The sequence below is a fragment of the Patiria miniata genome, unplaced genomic scaffold (genome assembly GCF_015706575.1).
Source record: "Patiria miniata isolate m_02_andy unplaced genomic scaffold, ASM1570657v1 HiC_scaffold_11, whole genome shotgun sequence".
Taxonomy (NCBI): domain Eukaryota; kingdom Metazoa; phylum Echinodermata; class Asteroidea; order Valvatida; family Asterinidae; genus Patiria; species Patiria miniata.
The window spans coordinates 307,994-321,076 of record NW_024037049.1 but is presented as its reverse complement, the minus strand read 5'-3'; the positions used below and the strand labels follow the sequence as shown (position 1 = coordinate 321,076).

Sequence of the window (13,083 nt, the reverse complement as noted above, 5' to 3'; positions counted from 1 at the left end):
AAAACAGCCAGACTTGTAAGTGACAGCGAGGAAGAATATGAGAGTTCTGCCCCCGGGCCAAGTGACGGCGGTCAGTCAAACAGCACGCAGAAATCAGCAGAAACAAAGAGGGGCCCGAGAGGCAAGAAAGCGAAAGAGGCATCAAGAAGTTCAAGGTCCCTAATAGTCGGGTTCTCTGTTTACGAGGCTACAGAGTCCAGGTACAAGCAGGTACGCGCCCCCATGGGTGGGGGGATACGTCACATTACTGTCGACAAAAATACACCCAAAAGAAAATTGCTACATACCCTTTGCCCCTTGTTTTTTCCAGATGGAAAAAACTGTCATGGTTCGCTCGGGGACTTCCAGTTAGATGTCTCCACAGATGTGCATGGTAGCCAACCCGTTCACGAGAACGAGACTATTCAACATTTGATCGACAGACTTGGTCTAAAACACGTACGATGCTATCTCCTGGCCAAATCAGTAGACCTGGATGAAGATAAGTCAGCAAGTGACCCTGCAGAAGACAGCCTGGAAGATCTACCCGATATGTTTGCTCACAGACGTCGGTGAGGAGAGGAAAACCTCATGTCAACAGCCATTGATTCGAGCCAAGAGGAGGTACCGAGCACAAGTGACGGCCACCACATTTCTCATGGGCAACCTAACTCGGAGCGATACCGTCCGTTGAATCAAGGTGATGAGATGACAGTTGACAATGAAGTCATCGTGCAGACTGCTGATGACTCATCGCCCTCCAACAACCCACTGTTGTCCGAAGCTGCTGAAGACCGCGTTGAATTAGATGTCCAGTCAGTATTTGCTGCAACATTGGACTCGGATGCTGTGAATCTCACTCCACCAACCTATAACATTCCTGACGAATTCATTCAAGAGGACCAACTGGCTCGATTAAACGACGACGACTCCGGTATCATTCAGTTTGGCCCCTTCCCAGCAGCAGTGGAACTGGACTTAAATGCAACACAGCCATTGGTAAAAGAAATAAAAGTGCACCGTGGCAACGTTTGTCAAGAAATGGTAACATTTTTCTCGAAAGAGGAGAACGTCAACCTGAGAGGAACAACCCTCGAAGTGAAGATGCTGAAGTCAGATGGAAGCACAGAGATGGCTGAAGACAACGGAGGAGTCTTGAGGGATGCACTTACTGAGTTTTTCGACAGCTGTTATTTGCAGTACACAATCGGCAACTCGGTAGCCGTACCGGTATTACGCCATGACATGACCAAGGTCCATTGGTCGGCAGTGGGAGAAGTAATCCGCTTAGCATTCAGACAGGAGGGAATTTTGCCGGTCAGGCTTGCTCTGCCTTTCATGCAACTGGCATTTTTTGGGACACCCGATGACCCACTAGACGCGTTCATGCAGTTGCTCCCGGATGTCGATCGATTGCTGCTTGAAGATGCAATGAGGAGTGTTTCATCTGTCGATGCAGATGACTTGATGGATTTCATGGAACGACACGATGCCAGACGAAACCTTACAGACGAGAACATCGAGAAATCACTTACCGAGATGGCAAATAAGGAGATGCTTCAAGTACCACTATTTGTGGCGCTGTGTTGGCGACCAAAGCTGAAATCTCTCGGCCTCTCACGACTCCAGCTCCGTCAGATTTATGACAACCTGAAGCCATCAACCAGGAAGGTATTGAACATATTGGAATTTCCCAAACCAATGAACACAGAAGAAGGCGCCTTGAGTTCCTCACTTAAGAGACTGGTGAGGGAGATGGATCAGAATCTGCTCGGCCTGTTCTTGCGATTTTGCACAGGGTCCGACCTCGCGGTCAGAGAGAAGATCACCACCAGGTTCACTGAGTCAGAGATTCGCTGCCCCACAGCACACACATGTGGGTGTGTTCTGAACATTCCGCGCTCGTATGCGGCACTGCCTTATATCACATTGAAGTCAGAATTCACCACCCTCCTTCGCAACAGATACTGGCAAATGGACATCATCTAAAAGCCGTGTCACCCTTCTTCTATTTCATTAACAGACAACCTATATCAATCCCCATACATGCACTCTTGTTTCACTGCAGTAGTAGTTAATTAGGTGATTTGGAAGTGTGCTTTATGTTATACATGATTTGTATATTGTATTATGTACGTGCTTGAAACGAAAAGTCATTTTGTTCTTTTTGTATCATCATGAGGAAAAGTAACCTTCAGTATAACCTTCAGTAACAGTTGCATTGCCATAATTTTTGTTCATGATCTATTATGATGAGAAGTATCCATCAGTAACAGTTGTATTTTTCATTTGCATTGCCATTTTGTTCTTTTATGTTTTAAGAGAAATATCCTTCAGTAACAGTTGTATTTTTCAATTGCGTTGCCATTTTGTTCTTTATGTGTTTTAACGAGGACAAGTATTCTTCATTAACAGTGACATTTCCCATTTGTATTGTAGTGAAATAACCTTTTTAAATCCCAAATTCTGTTCATGGGATATACATTCTTTTATGTGGTGTTCTGTAGTTGTAGTATTTTGAAATGATTTTTTTGTTACTGTATAAGATTCGCTAATCCCAAAGGCTGGCACTACTGTTATATTTTTTTTTTCCTTTTTTCTCCATCCCACAAAACATATTTTGTTGATATTGCTTCTTTCCTACGATGCAAAGGTTTCCTTTGAATGATGTGTCCCTCATAATAAGTTCATACGAGATTTAGTTGTAGATTTTACATACGTCACAAAATCCTAATTATAAAGCACTTTAATTTGGCGATGCATATTCCGCGTCCTGTACAAATTGTGCAAAGGTAACTCGCCCAAAATGTTAATTAGTTCCGTTGAAATACAAATTCAACAGAAAAAGCAAATCGTACCTTTTCGATTTTCCAAAGACGTTTTGCTCACACATTTAGATTATATTTGTCCCAAATTTCATTGCATAATTATATTGGTGACTGAGGTGTTACATTTACAGGCAGTTGCTCGTGTTAGATATTGTTGAAGTTTTGATATAGCGTTTTGGTTTTGCTCGTTGAAATTATAAAAAAGTGAAGTGTTTATTTAATCGTTTTTAAATAAAAAGTGACGTGGATTGTAATAAAAGTAGTTTTTGCCAGGCAATTAAACTGGGAATCACAGAAAATTTCCGTTAGAAATGTTGGTTTCACTCTGTATATTCATTTGTGGTTAGTTTGAACATTCTTTGAACAATGCAGTTTTCCAAAAGTGCTGCAATCAAATATATATAAAAAAAAAACCTGGAAATAGACTTATACATAAACAAAACTTAAGAGATAGGTAAGAATGTAATTAGTAGTGTAATCTACATAGATTTGTCTGTACGTCATTCATGGCATTCGAGTCTATGTTCTAAGAATGGGTCCAGGGGTGCAGACATGGTGTACTTCGCCTTATTTGCTGGGGTTGCTCAGCAGAAGGTCCCTCACCCCCACCAACACACATGAAACCTGTTGCTTGATATTTTAATAACGTCTGGCTGGGCTGAGTGGGATATCGGCTATTTATTTTTTTGACGTTGGCTGTTTATCCTTGACGTTGGCTGTTTATCCTACTCAATTACTTCAATAATTCCATGTACTTGATTTCAGAAAACTGACAACTTAGTACACCAATTTCAACTTTAAGAGGTTCATTAATGGCCTTTTTGTAATTGATGTCTACTTCGTGACATGTGCTTCTTTTTTACAAATTTTTGGAGGTTTTCATATAACATCAATAATTCATCTCATTACTGATCCACAAGTCGTTTCTGGGCACACGTATCACCGACCCTGACAGTATTGTGAGAAACTATATAGGTCTATATATTACTGTTCCAGATCCTGTCGAATGGCATCACGCAGCGCGTGGTAAAGCTGCAGTGCCTGCTCTACATTGCCAGGATGTTCCAAAGAATGTTCAGTCATGTAAATATTGAAGAGTTCAAATAACTCCTCGTCACACGGAAGGCCATCCCTGAAGGTACACGCGGTGCAGCAGGCTTCGATATGTTCCTGGTCAACTGGCTCCAAGTAGTCACGTCGGCCAAACAATTCTGGCATGGAGAAGAGAACTACAGGTCTTCCGTTGGGAACGTTCTGATTCTTTGAACGTCGTATGCGATGGCAGTTCCAGACAGACGACATCCTATCAAGATCATTCCATTACAAAAAAATGACAAATAAGAAATTTAGGCTATATCACATCTTTTACTCACATTCGGTATGTTCGAGCATCATAACTTTTGATTGAATTATACATTAGAATTATAATTATAAAGTAGTCAAAATTGCAGCAGCCATACACATACTTAAGACTTTCACAATGACAATCAATAATTTTGGAACTCCATTTAGTGGTATTAAGTGGGTTTTCTATATTTATTTTCCTTTTTGAGAGAGAGAGAGGGATATACAGTCATATGGAAAGGGTAAAGTGCACGGCATTACTTTACACCGTCCTCACAGTTAAGACAGGCTTTGCACCATATTAGATTTTTCCACATTGACCTAATTTCGGCATACATGCATGAGGATGACGAACAGTAAATTGAAATAATTCAACACACCTGGACCAAACTCATAAAGCAGAATTGGACAAGACCTGTGTCTAGAGAGTCTCCTGTGAAATCGCCAACATCCTTCAATGTCTTCAGAGCATCAATCCAAAATTGTGTGCATTCTTTACGCAGCATACACCAAAAAGCCTCTATCCGCTGATTGTGAGTACTTTTCCCATATATGAAGCTATTCTGCTCCGACAAGAACTCTTGCATCATCGCCAGACGCCCGTTCTCGGTTCCCATGTCTCCTCTGATCATACTTGGACATCCCTCCATAGCGCTCACTGCTTCCGTGTAATATCCAGCAATTACCTTAGGATCGCCGCTCGTGCGATATACGTTTAGCCAAACTATCTGACGCGAAAACCCATCAATGCACCAATTGATGCGCAACCCATACGTCTTAAGTTTGTCATAGGAGTCCAGGTGCCACAAGTAGTTGGGTCCCCTTGCGAAGTATTCCCTTCTTATGAGCCTGCCTCTTCTCCGAAGTTGCAGACCATCAGGATCTAGGATCTTCATAACGGCATAAACCGTGTCTCGTTGAACAACTTTGCCAGCTTGCAGACATTTCAAATGCATCCATCTGTATCCATGCATAATTCCACTTTCATTGATCTGATCAAAAATGAAGTCAGCGACTTCCAGAATGTCAGTGAAGTGTTTGCGTCGAAACAGACGTTGCTGACGCAAGCGTCTTTTCAGTGTCCTAAGACTTATGACGATTCGGTGGTTTAGAGCAAGCGCATCATTTCCGTTTAGCTGAGACCCAAATGGAAATACGTGGCTATAATATCTTGATCCATAGCTTATCTGTGTGAGCAAAATAATACAACATGTATACTACATACACATTTTGAACACCATACCGTGAAAATATTAGTGTTTAGTAGCATAAATCAGCCGCTTTGTCATAATCACAGGCAGAGTCGAGACAATCAGGGGCCTCATGCATTATGCATGATAACACTACGGTACTAAAGGCTATTAAAAGCAATACATCTCATCTGCCAAAAGCTTTGGCAATATTGGCCTACAGGGAGGGATTTTTCAATACCTGGCGTTATTAGAACTAAGCAAACCAAAAATTAAAGCGGGAACAGCGAGCTCACCTGTGAAGATTTCCTTCTCCAAAGCTTCGAGTCTTTGGTCTGACTGATAGCGTCAGATAATTCAGATGATTAAGTGGCGGCTGCGAGATATTAAGTTGCGGCCGCCAGTTATTAAGTTGCGGCCGCAACATATTAAGTTGCAGCCGCCAGATATTAAGTTGCGGCCGCCAGTTATTAAGTTGCGGCCGCCAGTTATTAAGTTGCGGCCGCCACATATTAAGTTGCGGCCGCCAGTTATTAAGTTGCGGCCGCCACATATTAAGTTGCGGCCGCCAGTTATTAAGTTGCGGCCGCCAGTTATTAAGTTGCGGCCGCCACATAATAAGTTGCGGCCGCCACATATTAAGTTGCGGCCGCCACATAATAAGTTGCGGCCGCGACATAATAAGTTGCGGCCGCGACATAATAAGTTGCGGCCGCGACATAATAGGTTGCGGCCGCGACATAATACGTTGCGGCCGCGACATAATAAGTTGCGGCCGCCACATAATAAGTTGCGGCCGCCACATAATAAGTTGCGGCCGCCACATAATAAGTTGCGGCCGCCACATAATAAGTTGCGGCCGCGACATAATAAGTTGCGGCCGCCACATATTAAGTTGCGGCCGCCAGTTATTAAGTTGCGGCCGCCACATAATAAGTTGCGGCCGCCACATATTAAGTTGCGGCCGACAGTTATTAAGTTGCGGCCGCCACATATTAAGTTGCGGCCGCCACATAATAAGTTGCGGCCGCGACATAATAAGTTGCGGCCGCCACATAATAAGTTGCGGCCGCGACATAATAAGTTGCGGCCGCCACATATTAAGTTGCGGCCGCCGCATATTAAGTGGCGGCGATGTACAAAAAAATTCTGACGTGTTTGCAAAATATATATTAATCCCTTAGAGACCTGGCACTATCCGGCTTCCGTACGTCCATGAAAACAATCCAACAGTAAGAAGCATTTGCTATTAATTTGTTGTCTAGTAAATGCTGAACAGTAAAGGAAAACTTTTATTCATACGAAATCAAGCATTTGCTTTTCCTTAATGCTTGTACTCCAAAGTAAATGCTTTTACTTTTTGCTTAAACTTCCTAGCATTTACTAGTTTTTATACATACGACCTGTCTCAGATTTGTGGAACAAACTCCATTTGGTTTTATAGTGGGGGATTGGTAATTGCGAAGAACACAGCAGACATCTATCTTTCGTTGTTTCCTTCTACCACCACGACAACCTCTATGGGTTGGGGGCTTCTTGTTAATGTGAATGAGGTTTATGTGTTTTCATGAGCCATGGGATAGAGTACATCTTGTGCTTTCCCCAATGCTGAAAAATTGGGTTATGTTATAGTGCTGTCTACCAGGGGTTTCAGCATAACTTGGCCGAATGTTATCGTAATTGTGGTTTATCGGTAAATATGGGCCGGGATTTGGGCTAATGTCACCACAAGAAAGTAACTGAATGTTGAAGGTCGCAGACATATTACAGTAGTAAGGCAATTGAGTTTTCAGGAAACCTCTACATTGAACCTGATTATCTATCCTGTTACCGATTATCACTGTTGAACACTGGTTGTATACAGGCAAAGGCCAAATACAGAGGCCAAACAGAAGATAGGGCTCAAGCAGCATTGTTCAATTATTATGGCACAACATTACGTCACACACTATTCAATGTTGGTGATCTTCCCTTTATTACAAAAGTAAAATCAGCCCAGCCTAGCTTCACAGCCTATATTAGCTTATAGGGTTAAATTAACCTCAAGTTTTAAGTAAAACAACTCAAACAACTTCATTACCCAAGCTTTGGGGTAAAATAACTCAATTCGTGAGTAGGTTCGGGTATAACTATAAATCTGGTCTTGTGTTAACAACCTAAGTTTTGGTTTTAAGCAATGATCCTGAAAATATAGCCAGAAATTCTAATCCCGCAAACCAATTTGTTGGGTAGTTGCAGTTTAACCCTATGCTTGGGTTAAATTTGTCAGTGTAGCCATGTTGCTGCACTGGAACGTTTATTAGAGACACGACGATTTTTTGAGCTGGTGTCCGTGCTGAGCCCCTTTACAAGGGGCTGCTGCGACCTTTGGGCCTCCGTTGTGCGACCATTATGGCCAGGTCGCCGTTGGAGGCTCAAAGGAGGCCGAATGGTTGTTCAAAGGTGGTACACAGAATGTTCAGACATCGCCATGGACGCCATGGTCGCCGTAAGTTTTTGAACATGTTCAAAACAGTCGCACAAAGGTCGCCGAGGAGGTTGGTTGCTCAAAGGTGGCTCAAATGAGGCAAGAAGGGAGGCACAAGCATTGCCGTGGTTGCAGAATGGATGCACAATGGTCGGTCAATGGTCGCCACGTAATAGATCCGTTCTGTTGCAACTTTTACCGTCAATCTGGGCGATGCTTCTGCCTCCCTTGTGCCTCAAGGGTCGCATAGGAGGCTGAAGCAGTGCTGAATGGTCGACCGCAGTGATCGCCGTTAGTTGCCGATGGTGGCACAGAGGAGGCACAGAGGAGGCTCAATGGTTGCCCAAACATTGTTCGGGGGTCGCCTATGTTGCCTTTAATCGCGTTGGCTGCCGTAGGTTACACAGGGGAAGCACAGGGGATGCATGCAGGCAAGTGGCTCGGGGTCGCTCGTAGCTCGACATGAAAATGCCCGAAAATTGCAGTTTTGGTGGTTCAAGAGAGGCACAAGGATCGCTGTGGAGCAGTTACATAGAAACAGGATTTTCTGGGTTTAGGCGACCATTGAGCGTCCTTGCCATGTTTGGTCGCTCACAGGTGGTTCAAAGGTCGCAGCCCTGTGTAAAAGGGGCCTGATGAGCTAAAAGTTCCACAAAATCTGTCACGTAATACGGGGCAGATGCAGAAGGCAAGGACCTTCTGCTGGCATCCGAAATTGACAGTGCGTGGACCATGCAGTGTACATTTAACGATTTACATACTTGGGCAGCACCCTGTCAAGAGAGGTCCACATAGACCAGGAAATCACAAATCGGATATCCAAAGCCAGCTCAGCTTTCGGAAGATTTCGTGAGCGTCTGTGGAATAGGAGAGGCATAAGCTTGAAAACAAAGCTGCGTGTGTATCAAGCTGCAGTCCTGACTTCCCTGCTGTATGCCTGTGAAACTTGGACAACCTACAGCCGCCACATCAGAAAGCTGAACCACTTCCACCTTTCCTGCATGCGTAAGATCTTGCGCTTCAGATGGCAAGACAAGGTCCCAGACACTGAAGTCCTCAAGCGAGCGGAATTGCCCAGTGTAGGTGCTTTGATCATGAGAGCTCAACTTCGCTGGTCAGGTCATGTAGTACGGATGCCTGATGATCGACTCCCCAAAAAGATCTTCTACGGTGAACTAACAACAGGCAAAAGATCGGCTGGTGGTCAATTCAAGAGATACAAGGATTGCCTTAAAGCAACCATGAAGCAATGCAACTTCAATGTGAGTAGCTGGGAAGAACTTGCCCATGATCGAAAGGCATGGAGAAGATTATCACACGAAGGTGCATCAAGCTTCGAAGCCCGTCGCATCAGGGAGGCTGAGCTGAAACGACAGCAACGAAAATCTCGTCAGCTAGATGCTTCCCTACGTGTCCACCCCCACCCCCAACCTAGTGTGTCCAGTGTAGGACTGTAGCTTCCTGGCTAGCCCAGTGGACTCCTCCGTTGTGTACAACGTGGACTCCTCCGTTGTGTACAACGCGACGGAGTCCAGGGTATAACGTTTTCATGTCATTGCGAACATTTGATTGAAAACATTTTCTCACATTTTTACCTTAAAGGGGAAGCTCAACTGGCGTCTACATATTCCTTGTATCCTTAATCACTCAAATTCATGGTTGAGAAGTAATCAATATGTTCCAGGAATAAATTATTTAAGGAAATTATCCGCTAATTCGTGCTTCCGATTGTAAACATCTCGAACCGACTGCTCGTGTGAAGGCTTGCGCTTGCGTGCGCGCATGCGCGAAATGCGTAGCAACTGAATGGCTCTCACGCATGCGTATTAGAATTGTGGGCGTATGCAAGTGTGTTCGTCACGCCGGCCGTGAGTGTTGAATCAGAAAAGACATACAAAAGTTACGTTGCGACTTTCTGAATTTCCTCAAGACTTGTTTGCTCGAGTTGATCGAATTTCTGTAAGATGGAGGAGGCGATTAATAATGTAATGACGGAATGTGGCGTCCCGTACAATCTGAAGCCAGAGCAAATTCAGATCATAAGATCTGTCTTAGAAAGGCGAAAAAATGTGTTCGGCCTTCTGCCCACTGGATTTGGGAAGAGTGATTGCTACGGATGGTTGTCATCAATCATGGACAAAGTAAGTAACACTCATCAAGACACTTTAGAATGAGCTTTTCAATTTATAAATACTTGTGTTTTCTATTTACTACAAATTGAGCAACCGAAAAAATGACATTAGGCCTATTATTTTTATTAAATGTAAAACGCCGACAGTACGCGCGTGCAAGAAAAAAACCATTTCCCATTCAAAGTGTAGGTTTTTCAAACATAACCTTCCCAGCATGGTGAAATTGCTGAACAGAAATTGTGCCTGTTGTGTGCGATGTTCAATATACAGAATATCCATCTTCCAGAAACACGCCGTCGATATTTGAAAATTTGATGTTTGTGACCATTATTTTAACTTGACCTATCGACAGCAAATATTTGTCAGTTCCAGATTTGTGCGAGTCTATTTTTGCGTGAATGCTTATAGCCTAACGTTATCATCTTTAAATTAAATCAGAACTGTAGAGAAAAAATACAGAGGACATTTTTAAACCGTGTTTCCAAAACAAACGTGATTAATTAATGAAGTTAAACATTCTGTGAGATTATGTAACAACGATATTACTGTACTAGAACTTTGTATTGTATTTGAATTGCTGAAATGAAAGGTATTGCATGAAAAGTGCTATCCTTTATTAAGAAATGAAGTTTCCTAAAACAAATCATCCTTATAAATTTGCCCATTAATGATTATAAAATCACCCTCATTTAATAGCAAAATTATCTAAAATTCTTTAGAAAAGTTAAGATGGAAGAATTTGAAGTGAAGGTATTATTACGACTATTAAAACAGAAAACATGACCGCGCAAACCTGAACCGTTCATCTCTTTTTTTCCAGATAGAGCCTGATGTAGAGCACATCACCCTTGTCATTTCACCACTGAGGTCCCTAATGCTCGACCAGGTAGAAAGGTGGAGCTCCCGAGGTGTCACGTGTGCCGCGATAATGCGAGCTGATGAAATTGATGATGCTACCAAGGAAGGTGGGAAGATTGTTCAACACATTGAACACAGAATGTGACCATAAGACAATTTTCTCTGACGGAATAAGCGGGAAACCACTCAAACCTTTTGGGAAAAATTAGCGTACACAATTAGTACAGTATAGATTTTCTGATATCTTGTTATATTTTATTGCAGAAATTACGGAAGGGAAATTTCAACTTGAATTTGCATGTGCTTGTCTGCTTCAACAACACTCACGGCGTGACGAACACACTTGCATACGCCCACAATTCTAATACGCATGCGTGAGAGCCATTCAGTTGCTACGCATTTCGCGCATGCGCGCACGCAAGCGCAAGCCTTCACACGAGCAGTCGGTTCGAGATGTTTACAATCGGAAGCACGAATTAGCGGATAATTTCCTTAAATATTTTATTCCTGGGACATATTCATTACTTCTCAACCATGAATTTGAGTGATTAGGGATACAAGGAATATGTTGACGCCAGTTGAGCTTCCTCTATAAGGTAAAAATGTGAGAAAATGCTTTAAATCAAATGTTCGCAATGACATGAAAACGTTATACCCTGGACGTCAGTCGCAATGCAATGTAGACGACGTCCAACCTGGGCTACTTCCTGGCTAGAATTGGACTTATTAGCCATCTGCGAACACACAACACCAACTAGTATGGAGATGTTGGCTGTCATCTTCGAATTTCGAAGGACGAACTATATATATATATATATATATATATATATATACGTGCAATAAATTCAGAATATGAGTTAAACAAACTTTGGCATATCTCTCTTCTGAACAGACTGTTTCGTACCATAAGGCACTCATCAGCAGAATGACGAAAAATAGAATACAAGTAGCATCTTACCTTATTTCGAATCAAGCGCGCGCACGCGTTACGCGCGTTACGTCATTGAAGTTAGTACGCGTTTACGTCACTGAAGTAAGAACACATCTGTCTATATATATATATATATATAGTCTAGGTGCAGATTCAGATATTCGAAAAAAAAATTCGTCTGACATTCATTTGAAAGAAACTAACGGGCTACAATATTAGGGAGCACACCTACGAATCCATGCAACAAAACCGTCTGGCCAGGGCCTTCAAAATATCCGTTCCTTGCTCATCATTCTGTGCATGGTGTTAACTATTTTGCTGGGCGGTTCCGTCCCTTAATACCAATTGAGATCTTATTAATTATGCGCCAAGCAATTGTTATTGAAGTGATAAATCCCCACATAAAGTTTATAAGTGACAATCTCCGACATTCATACGTGGGGCGCACTAGTGATTGCCTTTCCATGTACGCTAACAATGTTTTTGAGTGACCAAAATCCCCACCCTGGGGCCGAAAAACGTGACCAAAATTTACCCCGACATCAGACCTGCTGGGGCATGCAGCGCAGGGGAGGGGTGGTAATCGAGGGCCAGGGGAAACATTTTGATAGGCGCATGATGTGCTGCAGATATCCGAAAGTTAGGCTGCATTCGAATCAGTGGTCTCAGAGCTAGGTCTAGGTCTGCACCCATTGAAAACACGCGGGGACGCGCTGACAATAAACGTAGCCGTAGCCCTGGAAGCCCGTTTCGGCCGGACACGGCCTCATTCCAAAAACTGTCCTGGCGGACATTGGCGTGACTGACGTCATCAACCGTGAACGCAGGGCAGCCCCAAGTAGCAGTTGATACACTATTCATAAATACCTCAGACAGTTTAGCCATTCCTATTGGTCGAGAGCCCGTCACGTGGCCGGTATTAAACAGATGATAAAGACATGGCTAGCTGGTCTTAAACACTTTTCCAGTGTCACAATAAAATGTGGACTCCTAAAAATCCAGTGCCTCTTATCGTTTCATTGGTTGAACGTTCACAATCCTCACGTAGGCATGCGCAACACTACCAGGGAGTTAGAATTTTATAGTTCTAAATTCAAAACGCAACGCGCCAGGTGCGTTCTGCGCGACATCGCGTAGAACATGATACGCGTGCGTCAATCTCCATAAAAGGGTTGTTTTCATCTTACTCGCCAGCTGAACACTCCATTATTTTACAGGAGGGATGTTTCAAAAAGCATAAAGTGAATTTGTTGAACAAAATCGGGATGTTTTGAACGAATTATATGATTTTTTTTTACCGAAAAGGTATTTATGAATGGGAATAAATATGTACTCCGTCGGTATTTATCACTCT

General features: G+C 43.0%; 1 protein-coding gene across 1 annotated transcript; it reads left to right on the top strand.

The window, feature by feature from the left end:
- The first annotated feature begins 9,421 nt into the window (after positions 1 to 9,421).
- Positions 9,422 to 11,173, top strand: LOC119741251 (Bloom syndrome protein homolog). The gene is made up of 3 exons (XM_038217005.1): positions 9,422 to 9,949; positions 10,761 to 10,905; positions 11,063 to 11,173. The coding sequence occupies exons 1-3, from the start codon at positions 9,773 to 9,775 to the stop codon at positions 11,161 to 11,163; spliced, it is 423 nt and encodes a 140-aa protein (XP_038072933.1). The 5' UTR covers positions 9,422 to 9,772; the 3' UTR covers positions 11,164 to 11,173.
- Positions 11,174 to 13,083: the final 1,910 nt, after the last annotated feature.